This window comes from Fulmarus glacialis, unplaced genomic scaffold (assembly GCF_000690835.1).
Source record: "Fulmarus glacialis isolate BGI_N327 unplaced genomic scaffold, ASM69083v1 scaffold25681, whole genome shotgun sequence".
In the NCBI taxonomy this organism is placed as follows: Eukaryota; Metazoa; Chordata; class Aves; order Procellariiformes; family Procellariidae; genus Fulmarus; species Fulmarus glacialis.
Window position 1 is genome coordinate 38894 of NW_009193770.1, and position 17548 is coordinate 56441.

The 17548-nt window shown below is 36.2% G+C and overlaps 1 protein-coding gene across 1 annotated transcript in view; it reads right to left on the reverse strand.

Moving 5' to 3' along the window:
• The window catches only part of PPP1R13B (protein phosphatase 1, regulatory subunit 13B), a 38778-nt gene extending 22686 nt beyond the window's left edge, over positions 1 to 16092 (reverse strand). Inside the window, exons 1-2 of the mRNA XM_009587577.1 lie at positions 15978 to 16092; positions 14393 to 14460 (exon numbers count right to left, since the gene is read on the reverse strand). Of these exons, the coding sequence (XP_009585872.1) occupies positions 14393 to 14460; positions 15978 to 16074 (165 nt within the window). The 5' untranslated portion in view covers positions 16075 to 16092. The remainder of the gene's footprint in view (positions 1 to 14392; positions 14461 to 15977) is intronic.
• Positions 16093 to 17548: the final 1456 nt, after the last annotated feature.

Below are 17548 nucleotides of genomic sequence, written 5' to 3' on the forward strand. Positions count from 1 at the left end.
ACCTCAGGTTATGCAAGGCAAAGAGCGCGCTATATTTTCTCAGTTCTTTAATGAGTTTGTTGGTTTCTCGGATTCTTAAGTTTGTGCTGTTCATACTAGTTACTAATAATTTCGTCCATGAAGTCACTCACCTCTCATAACAAACATGAGCCTATCACATTTAAAGTCCAGATCTCCTCCCTTCTCCTGCAGCAAAAGAAACCTACCTCCTGCAGAACTGCCTTCTGAAGGAGGTACTAAAAAGCCACTACAAATATCCACTCCTCCAGATTCCACAGATTCATTTGCTACATGGTGATACATCAAAGCAGACAGTTTTGCTGAATTGTAAATTTCTTTTTATTGATTCACAGAAGCATTTACACATAGAGATTAACTCCTAAATAAAATGCCATAGAACAAACACTGCATTATTAGGCACTAAGGAAGTATTATGTATGTCTCATACAGACAAGAATACTTTACACCTATATTCCCTAATTTCTTAATATTAACAAGAATCTTAAAAAAACTGTATTTATTTTGTTTAGCATGCACTTTAAAAGGTCATGATGAGAGACAGAATTTGTAATCAACTGGAGTTTCAGCTTCTGACATTCCCCTCCTACTGCAGACTAGTATTTTACCATTTGATGATTAATATTTTTGAGACAGGTGAGATGAATGGTACAGTAGTAATTAAATAGTTTGGGAACCAGTTTACAAGCTGCCTCAAAACAAGTCATACCTTAGGCATTTAATTAAGAAAAGGAACCTCCTTTAATATTTAATTCTACACATTAGTCTTGTCACTCTGAAAATTCATTTTCTTGTTCCTCCTTTCTTTCTTTCTACCCTCACACTATGCTGTTCTGTCTATCATCACAAACTCCTCAGTCTACATGTTTCTGAGCTATTATGAAATGGCTTACTCATTGGCAACCCACAACAGTAAATGAAAAATTCACCTGAACTCAAAATATTTCTTTGACAAGCAAAATGTAGTCAAGACATGTAAGCAATAAGGGCAGATTCCAGTGGTTTTTTGCCTTTACTCCTGTCAGAAAACTATCTTTTAAGAGGAATGTAATTATGTCAATATTAAAATAAAAAACCCATGAGACTGATCTTTTGAAATAGATCATTTTTTCAAAGATGATCATTAGGATGTGGTTTGATTTTATGGCTTTCTTTGCCTCCGTGTCTAAGCGATGAAGATACTTACTTTGGATCATTTTCTAAGTTTGCACTAGTAAGATCAGAAAGTTACTTTGAAAACAATAACGAAACATATACCAAACCCACACCTGAGACTGTTATGATTTCAGAAATAAGAGCTTTAAAGGAAAACAACAAATATTCAAAAGCTTTTCAGGCCACCATAATGACTGGCAATCTCAAATAGCCAGTGTAAAGCATAACGTAACCAATTAATTGAAAAAGAAAACCAGTGCAGTACAAGAATTTACCAATCATTTCCTGCATGCTATCTCTTCAGATCTTTTTGTAGGTTTGCAAGAGCCACCATGTCATTAACTTCCCTTATCTATTCCTTCCCTCTTTTTAAGATAGGTGTTCACACCCATCTCCCACACAATTCTTCTTCAGTTCCCTTCCAAACGCCCTGCACTAGAAAGTGTTCTAGTACCTCAAGCCTCCTGAAACTGGCCAAGCTCCACCTTTCTCCTATGCGTATTCTTGTACAATGAATCATGTCCAATGAACTCTCTCTCACACGTTTTCTAGTCTTTTTCCTATCACTCACCTCCATCACCTCTATCCTTACTCCCTCATTTACTACTCCTCTTTTGGTACTTTGGTCCACCCTTCTCTCTTGTCACAGTCAGAAATGATTCTGAGGTTAAACTACCAATTGCCAAGGTCCAACATAACCTAGATAAAATGGAAGCAACTAGCGTGCAGGGAGGTGAGAAAGTCTGCCTTGGTTTTTGTAGGTTTGCAAGAGCCACCATGTCATTAACTTCCCTTATCTATTCCTTCCCTCTTTTTAAGATAGGTGTTCACACCCATCTCCCACACAATTCTTCTTCAGTTCCCTTCCAAACGCCCTGCACTAGAAAGTGTAGGGTTCAAGTACCACAAGCCTCCTGAAACTGGCCAAGCTCCACCTTTCTCCTATGCGTATTCTTGTACAATGAATCATGTCCAATGAACTCTCTCTCACACGTTTTCTAGTCTTTTTCCTATCACTCACCTCCATCACCTCTATCCTTACTCCCTCATTTACTACTTCTCTTTTGGTACTTTGGTCCACCCTTCTCTCTTGTCACAGTCAGAAATGATTCTGAGGTTAAACTACCAATTGCCAAGGTCCAACATAACCTAGATAAAATGTAATCAACTAGCGTGCAGGGAGGTGAGAAAGTCTGCCTTGGGAGTCCAGAATGGCTGGTTCTGACTCTGGCCATCAAAAGGGCTACCCAGAAAGTTTTTCTGCTTGTATCCCACTACTTTCAAAAACGTATTAATTCACTGACAAGCCAATGTAGCAGCTACTAAAGATAATGCAGCATATATTCCACTCACAACCCAGCTACACTGTTTATTCTTTACATAGGCTGCCACTCTAAAATTGTAGTACAGATAAGGAACGTTTTGGCCAAATGGCCTTTTTTAGCTTAAAAAAAAAAAAAAAAAGCAATCCTTCTCTGAAGTCCTCCATACACTGCTCCCAAAAACATTTGAACATTTGTGATGGTTAAGGTAACCATATCCTCAGCCAGAATAAATGTGAAAGAAAACACTCTTTATCAAGGTTGGGACAACACCAGCATTTCAAAGGCTAGAGATAGTGGGGCGGGAGGGGACGACACACACCCCAGAAAAATGAAACCCAAACCCCCCCAAAAAACACAGACCGAGGACAAGATCAGTACTGAATTAGGGGCAGAAACTGCAACAGAGAGAGAAACAAAAATCCAAGAATCAACTCTTTTGAGCTCATGATTTAAAGAATTTACTCCCCCATGTGGGATTCATTAATGAGGCATACAACTTTTGCCACAGCAAAAAGAAAACATCATCTTCACCAGACTAATAGGAGAGGACAGCGAAGGCCAGAAAGGTACTGCAAGTTGCTCCTGAGAAGGCTTGAAATGCCTACATAGAAATGCAAAGTAAATACTCTGAAAGACTCAGTTTTCCATAATATATAGCAGTTTTACATCGCTGTTCCTTCCTAAGGTAAATGAGGGAATACAAAACTTACCTCCAGATTACAAATTTACCCTTGCAGAGCTGTCAAACCCCAGAAATCGATATAGCTACATGACAAACACAGAACTGACAGGTCTGGGACTAGGTATACGAGTATGCAGACAAAGGAAGTGAAATATATTACATCAGTGAGCATTTTCCCAGAATGAAGCAGACTGACAACTGTAAAATGAACAGGGGTAGGTTGGAGCGCTCCCCAGCCAGTGAATTCCAGGCTGGGATCAGGGCTCTGACAATTCTCAGCCTCCCCAAACCAGGGAGCTCTGACCTCAGTGAGCCATCCCTGCATTCTGCTCCTCTGTGCCGCATTTACAGCAAAGGAAGAGCTACGGCTCTGCCTGCACAACTACCAAATTGCCAGAACAGGAAAGAAAGGAACAGCTTGCTTTGCCTGCTGAATCTAGCAAAAGATTTCCTAATTCTCCGATGCTAACTTGGACAAGAGCAGCAGAAGCCCATGAGTCACGCACAACCTTTCTGCCTTAAGCCTCATTCAAAGCAACATAGTTTAGGGGATGCTTTAACTAGCCCAGTTAGCAACAAAGCTTTAAAGGTTGCTGATAAGAATAGCCAGCACACACTTTGGATACCTGTCCTCAGCACAACAGTAGTGATGGGGAAAATAGATGGAAGTTACAGCAGTTTTGTAGCAAATAAGTCTTATATGAAATGTATGTGGCCTCCTTGTGCTATTTGAGGACTATGAGAGGAGAACACAGGATGCAACATCTCCTGAAGATTATTGATTCTGACCTCCTTACATTTCTGAAACATATTGACTTTATATATCACCAAATTTAAGAATTCTAATAGATTTTGACCACATTTGCCATGAAACCTGATCTTAGTGCCATGCACAATGGAGACAACTTGAAAATCTTGTGTGAAAACTCATATATAACACTATAAAAAGACAAAAGAAAATATGTTTTTATTTAAACTAAAATAGACTTTTTGCTGATCTCAACATGAATGACATTATTTCCAGTTTAATGGCTTTATCCACAGCTCTGCCTTGCATTTTTTTAATTGGGTCAGAAATATGCCGATAGCAGAAATCCATTTTAAAGAATCCAATGACAATAGCGTGTGCCTTTTTTAGCTTAATGGAAATGAACAAGCTAGTTAAATCCAGAAAAGGCAATCAGAATATTGGGAATTAAAGGAAAATATATTTAGCATGTGCTATCTCCTGATAATCAAATGATCTTGAAATTAACATTACAAATGGAATCTGATAACTTTACTCAGAAATGTATAATAAAAATGTTATTTTATTTGTGCAAATAAATACACTAACAGTTTCTTAGAATAAACAAGCTTCAACTGTATCACAATTTGCTGAAAAATCTCACATTATCTATATTTGATAAAATCTTAACATCTCTCAAACTACGCTACCTTGTTAGCAATTCCTCCAACTTGCTGATGCTAACAAGTCACTCTATATAATAAAATGTTTAAAGTCTATTCAGCATAAGCCACAGACTCCAGATTTCCTGCTTTCCCATATTGCTTTCTTAGAAATCTCACAAGTAAGGCTGTCCTCTATTTTGCACAGAACTTAACAAAAATCAAAACAATATTAAAATAAATTTTCAAGATTAGAAATTGATTTAAGCATATATTGAACATCGCTACATATGAAACAAACTGCTTATAAATCACTTCTACAATACAGGAAAGTAGTATCTGGAACTCGTTCTTTTAAAATACTACTTTCTTCGTTGTCCTTGCAGACACTTTTAAAAGCCACAGAAATCTTAAGTATGTTTATGTTAACTTTAGTGTTGGCTAAAATACCCAGTAGCTGATTTGAATCAAAATATCAACCTCATACTCCTAACAAAAGTAAATTATCTTAAAAGAAATTATGCATTCTTATAGAATAAAAGATCAGTTGTGCACAAAACTTCAGACCTGTTTACAATACCAATCCTTTTACTCAGAGTAATTTCCAGTAACAGGCATGTTACAATACATGTTGAAAACACACTGTCCAAGTTCCTTTAAAAATAGTCTTGGAACTGTATTTTTCTGGGTCTCTTAGAAAAGCAACATCTTATTCTGACAGGATAGCTAAGTATGGTTAAGATGCACTTATCATTAGTCTGAATAACATGTTCAGCACCAAATGTGCGTTTATTCTTCCCTTAAGTAATAATTGTTTCAACATTAAATTTTTCTGTGATATTGTTTATATGAGAACAGTACAACGAAACATTTCCAAAGCACAAAAGTACTGAAAATAAGTATCCTGTAATTGAAAGATATGTTGTGAAACTTAGCGTACGACTTCCTCTTCCCATAAAATCTAAGTTGTTAAAAGCAAAAGTTGACCATGACATTTTGAAATAACAAGCTGTTGATAAGGTCTTAAAAATGATAGCAAATGCATCTAACAAAGTCCGATTAACTAAGAATTTCAATTCAGAGATAAGGAGTTACAAAACCCAAACTGGTCTGCATTCCGGTCATGTGACAACAAAACCCACAATCATTTAAACTAAAGTGCAAAAGCTACACAGTATTTAAATAACATGTCCACTAAAGTATAAAACTAACAAGTTTTGAAAAGTAATTAATTACCTGTTCACTATTTTACCATGTAATTGTAAGAGAGCATATCTTTATTTTGCAGCACGGCCCATCGGCTGTAAATATTTGTGTTGCTTCAACATGCTTCAACTCCATGTTTCTGTTATTTTCTGTATACGCTAAGTGTTTAACTGTTTGCTGTGAACAAGCCAAATAAACAACTGTACACATCTTTTGAGTTCCTGCGTGGCTTTTTGGCTCAGTGCAATCAATAAGAGGTAGGATATTTTTTAATCTTATTCCATATGAAATAAAGGTTCCCCAAATTCTTTATCAATATGAAAAGCTGTCTCTCTGCATTCATCAATAATCAGCTAACGGAAAAGGCTAGTGGATTTTGCCAGCAGTAAAAGACCTGATCACAGCAAGATCAAGCCAGCTGTCAACTACAGTCAGCTTGATTCATTGCACTTCTCATATTCAATGGAAAATGTTGAGCAATACACATTTGTTTCACAGTTATCAGGTTAAACTGAAAATACAACAATACAGACAATTTAGCTTTAAAAACATAAGTATTTGTTCCATTTGTATTTTTGTAGTATTATCAACTCAGTGCAAAAACTGAATACCAAAAAGATCAGGAAAATCATTGCTTTTTGTATTTAATTTTACCATTTAAAGTGACAGAAAAACGTATCACCTGAAATTTAAGAGAGAGTTTCTTTATTAACAGACTGCCTAAATAAAAGGCAAACAGTACAGTCAGAACAGATACCACAATCTTATGCAAATAACCTTTCCAGTGTTTGCTGTATGCTTTTCCCCACACACTTCAGCATTTTCTTAAATCTTGCACGCAACAAGATGAATACATGAGCCAGCAGTAAAGCTAAAGCATGTGTGTAATAGCGTACATCAAGAAGCTGCAAGTCAGAGAAGACTGCAGAAAGCCAAAACCTAGACTGAAGGATTTTTAAATATTCAACATTAAAGAAAATACTAAAGCCCATTAACAATTTCTTATGTATCTAAAAATTATGACATTGTGGAAGATAAAAAACATAAAAAAGCTGTAATTTACCTTGTCAAACTCACGAATGACATGCAAGTTCACCCTCTCTTCATACTTTCAAGAAAGTAATTCAAGCATGATTCAGTGCACTTACACAAGAGATCCAGCCAAATGGGTCTCCATAAGGACACTGAAGAACTGTATGTCCAAGCACAATACAGTGAATATTCCAGCTGCATAAAGAACAGGCTTATTTTTAGCAAGCAAGAAAAGGTATGAGCTGTAGAGTAACATCATCCAGTAGGAATAAGAGAAGAAAAACAAGTTCAACTCCCTTGCTCCTAAATTAGCCAGAGGGACTTTCATTTTCTCCACTTTGATCTGAGGAAGACTGCAGGGGGAACAAACCCAACAAGAATTGGATCTGGAGGCAGCTCCAGAGACAACAGAGAAATGGAAAGGTTCACTTGCCTGGGAAAAACATATGGGTGGGAAATAGGTATGCTAGGTGTCCAAAGGCTAGATGGACAGGAAACTAAATGAACACATCAGTGAACATGGAAAGGTGTGTCAGAGAAAGGAGGCCACAGCAGCACTGCACAAGAAAAAACACAGAGACTGTGGAAAAGATGAGAGGAAACACTAATCTGCAGATGACACGGCTCCATAAAAGAGAGAACTCTAAAGGTGGCCTGAAAAGGAGTATTTGGCTTTGTAAGTACCAGAAGAGTCTCCTGCTCAGAACTGAAAGCTGCTCAGAGAGACAGAGGGGCAGTCTAAAGCTTTCACAATTAAGCTCGTAGAGCTCTGCACTGACACAGTGAATTTCATAATCTGTCTCCTATAAGGAACTACAGAAATAAAGGAAAGGACAAGTCCCATCTTCCTTAGAATAACTTAATATTAAAATATTTGGCTTAACTAAAAACGATACTAATGTGACTGCAAAAGGATACAACTATGACAAAAGGCATTGAGGTTTATAGTGCTGGTGTAAGGACTGTGAAAGCACAGCAATACTTTATGAAAAATAACAAATAAACTCTTTAACTAACCTTTACTTTATGAGCTAATGCGTACAATGTTATGCATCAGCTGAAGCACTCATTTATTCTAAACTATTCTACCTTTATATAAGGGCCAAGCAACTTAGGATCTCTATGGGCAGTGACAACTGGAGGCAATTCTCCCTATGCTTCATTTAGTTAGAAATCTAGGGAAAAGAGTTAATTGTATTGCTCCATGTTCACAATACAAATACATGAAAATAAGTACCATAGTTAGAGCTTAAGCAAACAGCCAGGACTTCTTATCCTCCCCCTTCCATGGACATCTGCAACTAAGTAACGCTGTAAAACTGCAAAGCCATGCCTGAGGAAAAGCAAAGTCAGACCTGTAAAAGTGGGAACTGAAGGTGTAGATTCAGTAAATGGTGCCATTTAGGTCCTTCCTCCTCTGTAAAATGGGAAGCCACCTGTTGGCTGTTATGGACTAGAAAACCACATCTTTGTTCCCTGTAACTTGTTGAGCAGAATTATCTCTGATGCCCAGAAGAGCAGCAGAACTACAAAATCCATATACCACAAATGAGTGTGTGTAAGTGTCTGTATACTATGAGTCTGTATACTGTCAGTGAGTATCTCTCATATCCATAGCCATCTAGATAGATATTTGGGATCTAGAGTGACAAAGATTAAAAATTATGTAAGTACATGGAGAAGACATGGAAGAAAACAGTCCTTTCATAATGTTCCAAGTGGGTTCCAAGAGTGTTTCCTGTTCCCAATTAGTCAAACTATCTTCAGAGTCCTCAAAACAAATGAAGTCAGATATTAAGAGCTAATATTAGTCATCAACTAATGCCATCACAAGTAAAATTGTAACAGAAAAATGATCACAGAGTAAGTGTGACGAAACTTATCAAATTATTCTCATAAAATGTAAGTATCTACTAACCTTCTCCATTATGGATTGAAATATATTTGAGATTGCACAGGATATGTCAAAACACTGTTCATGACACTCCAAATACAAGAATGATGTGATTCTGCCTAAAAAGTTTACAAGAGGCCTCACAGTGACACATGAGGTCAGGACCGTTTCAGTTCCCTACAGTTTCATGGAAGTTCCTTCTATGAGATCATATAGTTGTTAGTTTTGTAGAGATGTTACCCTACGCAACTATCCTTTACTGACGTATGAAGAGACTGGGATTTCTAGTCCAGCAAGAATTCAAAAGCTACTTGTATGCATTAAAATTAGCTTTAGACTGTAATAATTTTTTTTTATTCCTAATTTAATTTTTTCCCCCTTTAGTTGGATTAGTTTTTCTGTTTTTTGAAGAGCAAGATACTGCCAGCTGTCTGGAAAATGCTTCAGACAGACTTAACGAAGAACTGTCTCAGTCTGAGGAGAATCCAAACTCTATTAAGCTGACCCAGGGCTTGAACTAGAAGTCTGACGGTGCAGAAGGCTGCTGTAGGGGCAGCAAGGCTCCTGTCTCTGACAGGTAAAAATAATTTTAGGTATATATGTCTTAGACAAGGGAACACCTTTGACTGTAAAAGTGGCAGAGCCAATCATTTTTGTCTCCTTAACAAAAGCAACAGACAAAGTTGCAGCAGAAAATTAGGAAAATTTGGGTTTGATTTAATTACCAGGTTTTTTACATGGTCAAAATGTTCTAGGAAGCCTGCAAGAAAATTTTTTCAGAAAAAATTTTTTTCTTTGCAAACTGTTAGAATTCTTTTTGCCTAAATTTCTTTTTATCATCTTTTAGTGGAATTATTTGCTTAGACTTTGCTATGAGACCCCTGAAAGAATCTAGATTTCCAAGACTGACACAGTTATTTGTTCATTTTAAACAAATTTGATTAAAACCCATCTTATGTGAATGGCAGCCTCTTCCAAGTACATTGTTGAATGTTACAAACAGAAAGTACTTAATACTTACAAGCTTCTACTAAATTGAATCTGCAGCTCAGGTTTGAAGAACAACTTCTATTCCAGACTAAGCTCTTTATCCTTCAACATTTCAAATGAGAAACTTCAAGAAAGTACATATAATGTATTTCTCTTCTATTGAGCTTACTACTTCTGTTAAAAACTTGTTTGCTTTTTTCCTCACAATTAGATTTTTTCGTATCTTTGCCTGACAGGCTAAGGAAACCTGTAAGTATTTTGCCTGTGCGAGTATACTTGTAAAACCATTCAGTCATCTTTGAAACTTCTTTATCAGATGCTTTTTGGAACACATTTTAAAAAATTTAATTGTCATATCATAACAAATACATGACAAAATGTATATTATGTGTATTAGCCTTTTTATCTAGTCACACTTGTATGGATCAAATGGTTAAAAGTAAGGAACAACATACGATTCTACTCAAGGATTTTGGCACCACATGTAAATCTATGTAAATTCTAAGCCTAAAATTTAACAAGCCATACCCCAGGAACTCAAATGCAATGTAGCTTTACTACTGCCACGATGGAATGGGATACAAAGACTGACTGCATCAGATGCTATCTACTCTCTCAGCAACTATATGCTCTCATAAGTTAAATCAGTACTATTAAAAACTGCTTTGCATGTACTTATATGTAGAAGTTTTAACCTACCCGTTAATGGAACCTCCCTGAGCAATTCCCCCAGCATGAAAGTGTAAGAGTCTCCTCAAGCTAAAACAGTTGGACTAGTTGCTGTAAAATTTTTGCTAAAAGCCTCATTTGAGCCACTTTAACAGTAATAATGAAGCTCAGTTCTGTTATCTCATCAGCACAAAATTTTAACTCTCAACTTTATCTATTGGTCATAGCTTGAAGACTAAGAAAATTTACACGAGTGTAATTCTCCAGTTTGGGATGATGGTGAAGTTTTCCTCTTCTACATGAGTTTCTTTTACACTAAAGCTAACAAAAATTTCATAGTGCGAGACAAAATCAGGTTCCACTTTGTATTTCTTGGCAAAGGCTTCAGTGAATATCTATCAAGAAAAAAGGTTACTGATACCAGTCTCTCTAAATCGGGGGAGCAATTTTAATATTAGAAAGAGAAAAAATAAGTTAAAGAGAGAATGGTACAGGAGACCACAAACTGACATTTTATTCTCCCAAGTAAATTACCAAGCAGAAAAAATAATTTAAACCAAGCAACTACAGCAAACGAGTATTGTCTTCATATACAGACTGTTTTCATCACACTAATCTACTTCTGTTCAGTCCAATACACTTTACTTCCATTATGTTCCTGTACCCCATCCTTTTTCCCTCCTGAGCTGCATCTGCTTTCTTGTTTTCTCATCTCCAAGAAATCTCTCGGTTATCTGATTACTTTTTCATCTGGACAACTGTCATCATGCAGCCAGTCCTCCTTCTGGGACTTCGTTAAGTACATCTCTGATCCACTTTTCCTATTGATGACTGGTAGCTGTACCACGATGGGTGGCTTCCAGTCTCTCGCCTGTCTACCACTGACCCCCAGTGGTTACAACTGTATTTGCTCTGTCTCACTGTTTTCAAACTGCGGCTGCTTCTACGGAATGAAGCTTGGATCATGCTAGGACACCTGGAAGCAAACAAGACCCAGCATTGTATGAATACTGTTTCATGGCCACTGAGCACAGAATCAAAGAATAATTTAGGTAGAAAGGAGCCTCTGGAAGTCACCCGGTTCAATAACACCTGCTTGGAGCAGGAGCTCAGATTGCTCAGGACTTTATTCAGCTAGATAGAAATTCCACAGACTCCGGGCAATCTGTTCCAATGTCTGTTACTCTCATTAAGAAAACATTTTTCCCAATATTTAATTAGAATTTCCCTTGTTACAACTTGTGTTCAAATCAAACTGGCTCAGTTACACATGCAAAAGAAAGGAAGAGGAGGAAAAGGCAGCTATTCTCAGTGAAGAGAATCCCTCTCGAGACACTGTCCAATCTCCCTGGCAAAGGGAAATGTTTTGTTATGTAAGCCTTATCTCCACATATCTATACCTTTGTGTAGTGGTGGAAAGAGATCAGGTCCTGATTACAGCATAATTCTACTTCCAAGAAAGAAAGTTGCAAACAAAAGCAAACCCCAAAAGGTCACCTCAGGAATAAGAGAACTTGTCAATTTACAAAATCTCACCTAGTTTTTTCTTTAGACTTTGTTATGCAGAATGCAAAGCTCTCAGATGAGCACTTACAGATAAGTATTCTTTTTACAACAATGCACATTTTACTGTTTGAAGAGACCTAGCCTATTCTATTTTTAACATTAAATCTTTATTTGGAAGATAATCTAATGAAATTTAAGCATTTATATAATGTGATTTTAAGATAACCATTATTTAAATAATTGCTGATCAAGCACATATAGTTTCAAAGAACAAAAAAATCCTACTGCCTATGACAAAATGCCAATTAATAGAATTATCCAAATTGAATTCCAGACAGATTGCCTATCATTTTTTCCCAAGACTACTGATTCAAACATTAAAGCAAACATTCATCTTAAAGTTTTCTGTGCATGTCACACTTTCAGCTCTACCCAGATATTAAGTAAAAATCAATGATTTCATCATTAAAGCAGTACACATAATAAAAATATACCTGAATGCAGAATATTTGGTAAGATTTGAGCTGTCTTCAATGTTCCATAGGTTTGTATTGATTTTAGGGCTAGTCTAACATTCAGCATGCCAGTAACAATGAATAAGCCTAATGCATTACGTAAGTCTAAGCTGATTAAATCCTTGATCCTGAAGCCACCTCTTTTTCCCCCTCCCCCTCCGATTTAAAACTTGGCACAATTGAAAATCTTAGTTTTATACACTTTCAAAACTTAATTTGTACCATTTTTGGCACAAAACACACTACAACTGACACTAATATAACCCAGTCAGGTTTTAGTCTTTCTTGTGTTTTAATGGTTTCCTAAACCTGGTAAAAGTCCATTTTAAAGTGATGAGTTCCCTAATAAATTTTAATTTTGTGGCCAAACTTCTGGGTTTTTTTAAAAATATATATTGAATGGCACAAAGGTAGCAGTGTTATGCAAGTTACCAGGTCTGAGCTTTACCAATAAAAATTAACAGCAAATTGAACTAAATACAAAGCCATGATATCATAAACTTTACTGCTGCCAAGAAGTAAGATTATAAAGCATACTGCACATGTCAGTCCTAGTTTCCAAAGATATTATGTCTCAAATGAAGTATATGTGCTACGACTTACATGGAGGAATAGACCAGGGAGGTCATGAAAGAGTTATGTTCTGCTAGCACATTATAGCGCTATGATCTCACTACATTGTCAGTGTGACAATGGAAGCAGGATAAACGGATCCGTGCAGCAGAGGCTATCAGCTAGTGTTCTCTACAGAAAAGGAACGTAGAAAGCAATACATGATTAACTGTTTTGAATAGGGAAAAAAATTCCTTCCACTAGGCCCACATGCCATACACAAAACAAGCTGCTAAGAGCTGCAAACTGACTGAACAACTGTGTTGCTGCATACTGAAGAGAGAGTGAATGTGTGAGTGTGTGTGAGACTTAGATGCCAATTATCAGGCAATATACAAGCACAGAATTGTTTAATTTGCACAATTATGTTTAACTTTTTAGTTCTTTTTTATTTTAAGACATCTCAGCTTGAAAAACCTGATTTGCTTGCTTTTAAACTTTTTAAGCATTATTTTACCCTTAGAAAGAGCCCTATGCATATTTAGAAATTGACAGTGCTTCTCAGAGACAATACAACTATGAGTTGGTGAGCTCTAATCTTTTTACTGAAATTTAAAAATGTTTAAAAATAGTCAACTATAGCTATAATACCTCAGTAAAGGCAGCAGAATGGCCCTGAGCAAATGAGAACTGAATATGCTCTGTAGAGCCTTCATTAGTATTGAGGATGAGAAGAGAGAGAAGAAAGTAAAGTGAGTTTCAGCTCAGGAGTAGAAGGTTTTTAAGCCATGGTAATTTTGAAAAAGACGTAATACGTTTTACTTGTAAAAGAGAGAATGTTCAAGCCAGTATTCACTGAATGCCACCAAACAGGTTGCCTATGCTATGTAATATGTATTTTAAATTAGAAACCTAGTAATATTTTAGTAAAAAAAATACATAGAAATGAACCAAGTGCATAAAAAAACAGTATAAAGAGGTGTCTCTGAGGGTTATGCAACCTCTTCTACCAGCATCTGAAAACATCCCAATCCATTTTCATCTTTTAACATATGAGGCTATGTCATGAATCAATACCAGTGAGATAAATCAAACAAGAAAAGATGTCTGGACAGGCAATACTAGTATGAAAGAATAATGTAGCTGTTTTTTTTCTTCACACAGGATGAATAAGACAGAGGAAGACAGATTAGAAAATGTTGTAATTAATAAGACTCCTGGGGCTTCTCACATCACAGAAGTGAATTTCTTTCTAGACTGAAAACTTAGAGTTCATGAAAAAAGCCATATTCTCCCATTTACTTTATAACAAAAAATAAACAACAAAAAAATCAAAACAGAACAAGATCGACACATTTTCCACCAGTTCCCACCGTAACAGATCTTGAAAACCAAGAATTTTAAAAGCATCAAATATTTGAGTGGAATTGATCCAAAACTGTTAGGATTTATTACATACCCCATTCTCTGTACGTTTCTCCACAGGTATATTTATGCCATTTCTTTGATTTTGGGCTTGACGTCCACCTAAAAGTAAAGTATCACTCTTAGTGCAACGTTCAGTTTTCAACACAAATGGTTTTCATTCTTGAATCTGTTCTTTTCAAGAATTTTTATATAAAGCTTTCACCTGTGAATTTTTATTCTGCTAGTTCCAACTCTTTTTTATTAGGTTATTTTTTGTAAGCAGTGAAGTCAGCAGAAATAAAACATTTACTTCACAGACTTCCTCTGTTAAAAGCACAGACATGCAGCTCTAACTCTTCTGACTTGTGTTTAGGCAACGATGCCATGAAAGGGAATGTACTGAGCGTGACTACTGAAGTTTCATATTTCTGCGTCCGCAAGAAGCAGTAGTTTCAGTTGAATATATTATAAATGAATATAGTAGAGGAAGCTTTTCCAATGCCTTATAAACAACTTTAATCTACAAATTGATCCATAGGTCAATGATTAATTAAAAAGCCTTGCATGCATGGTTCAGAAGTGACATTTTCTTTGTACATGAAACTCTGGGGCTTCAGGTGTATCTTAAATTTCTTAACATACTTTAAATTTGTATTGCCCAAAGGATGACTGAGTATTTTACAAAGTACCTAATTAATACAAAAATCCCTCATACATTATTGGGTCTGCTACTTCTGGCATTCAAAGCAAGCAGCAACCACTTAGAAACACGAAAAGAAATCCCAGCTCAAAGCAACAAGGACTCAGCCAAGACTTGAAATTCGGTTGTCAGAAGTAGTCAGATTAGTTGAATGAGCAAGGATAATCTGAGCATGCAAATATACATCTCACTTCGAGATACCCTTCCTATCCTTCGAACAGTCTGACAGCCATTAAGTATACAATGCACAGCCTCAAAAGTCTTTTCATAAATTAAGTAGAGTTTATACTAGTTAGATCAGAAAACTGAAATCCTTCTATTTTTTTCGTTCCGGTCTTTTAAGAAAGCCCCGCTTAATATGGCACTATTTTATATAAACACTTTTTCTGTAGAACCAAGCAGACCAGCGATTTTTCAATGTGCAAATTATCACCACTATTAAATATATCTACATGAAGTACTGAGGAAGTAAAGCCACTGAGACCTCTGCCAATGATGTCTGTAAAATAGATTTTAGTTTCTAAAGGAGGCAAAGTAGTTTACTGAGTCTCTTCTCTGGGGCAACTGAAAGAGAACAGGATGTCAAAAAGAACAATCCCACACCCCACCCTCTCAAACTGTAGGGACATTCTCTCAACCAGAAAAAAAAGCATTAAGCCTCTAATACCCACCAACATTTTTGAATCAGTATTAAGCAGAATAGAAACCAATCTTACTGCAAAACTATTATTCAACAGACTGGTGGAAATTATTCTAGAGAAGGGCATTTGAGAACATGAATAAACGTGCCACTGAGGAAGGTTCAAAACAGCTTTGGTATAAGGAAGTTGTATTACATGTATCTACTGAAGGTCACTGAAAGAACTGATAATCAAACCCACTTCAGAAATGTTTTAAATATGTTTAGGTAACAATGCTACAGGATAAGTGTACTTACTCTGTTCATTACTTTCGGCTGGTGACTCCTCATGACGAAGAAAAAATTTTACCTCTTCCCTACGAGGACCCCATTTCTGTAGGTGGTCATACATCATGTGATCAAAGGGTATGGGACGCTCTAAAAGTAAAAGACCAAAAAACTTATCACAACTATTTTAAATTAAGTAAAGTTTTATAGAACTCTCATTAAGAATCATTAAGTCTTTTGTGGTAGTAAATCAATCTATTCAATGTATTTTATGCAAACTCAAAGAAACAGGCACCAACAGACAATAGTTGCACTGCATTAAAAGCTAGCCTGTTACTGTAACATAGCTCACTGCTTAACAGCAGTACATAACCTGTTTGCAAAACCATACAAAAAATATCAGTGTTTAGAAACCCTAATTTAGGAATTCTTCATCATAACCTTTTTCACAGTGCTGATCTTTGCCCCTTTGCTCCCCATGACCACCAGATGGATATTTTGTTCTAGTATTAAAATGATTCATTCAATCTGAACCTCCGGGTTTCCACTCAGACTACAAGCTTTATCATTATATTGACATTTCATGCCCTAAGAACTTGAGCAGGTGCTCCCACCCCAATACACTATGCCAGACACTAACTTCCAGAATATGTGGAATTACTGGCAAATCTTTGAACAAATAAAGGCTAAGTTCTGTGCAGCGTCAGTCTCTTTGTTTTCCCCCAAAGAAATGTAAAACATTCTCATGGAGTAGTTATTTCTTCCAAATTGATCAAATATATTATTACTGAGAGGCTGCACACATTTAGTATTTCAAAATGAAAATACATTTCGAAAGCAAAGTTGTCACTGTTTCCATAATTATATTTGCATTTATTTTTAAATGTTTTCATTAAGGTAAGAAAATCTCCCTTTTAAGACCTTTTAAGATCTAATACTAAGCATAGTATTAGAAGATATCTTCTAATCAGAATAAAATTATACTAGAAGAGATTTAGTTAGCTTTCCTACATGCAGCACCATGTCAAACCAATACTCCTACAAAAAATCAGGCTTGGATGGAAACGAAAAGGTGGAGTTTGCATTCTTCATTGTTAAAAGCAAAATGCTGTCTGCCCCCAAAACCCAAACCACAGTATCTCCTACCAGGCAGAGCACCGCTAACAATTTGTTATCAATTTCATACTTAACCCATTTGACATGAGAAGACAAAATGATTCAAAGATATAACAGGTATCTTGGGGAAAGCTTGGGAAAACCACATCACAAATACACCTTTTTATAATGAAATTTACCTAAATTTATATGCATTATGAACTATATAAACGTATACATGTCTTGATACTCTTGGGATACTTAATTGTAGTATTTAAAGAACAATATACTTTCATCACTTGATTCACAATGCATTTAATACAATAAAGCGTCTTGTCAAAATCTGTCACGTCAAGTAGGTATAGTGATTAACACAGTTCAGCCACTGTTAGATCTAGCTGCTTTCAATGGGGAAAAGTAATTTAAACCACAAGCTTATTATATTCATCAGCTGACTGGTCACGTATCTTCCTAAACTCCCCCCCCTCCCTCCTCCTTCCCTTCCC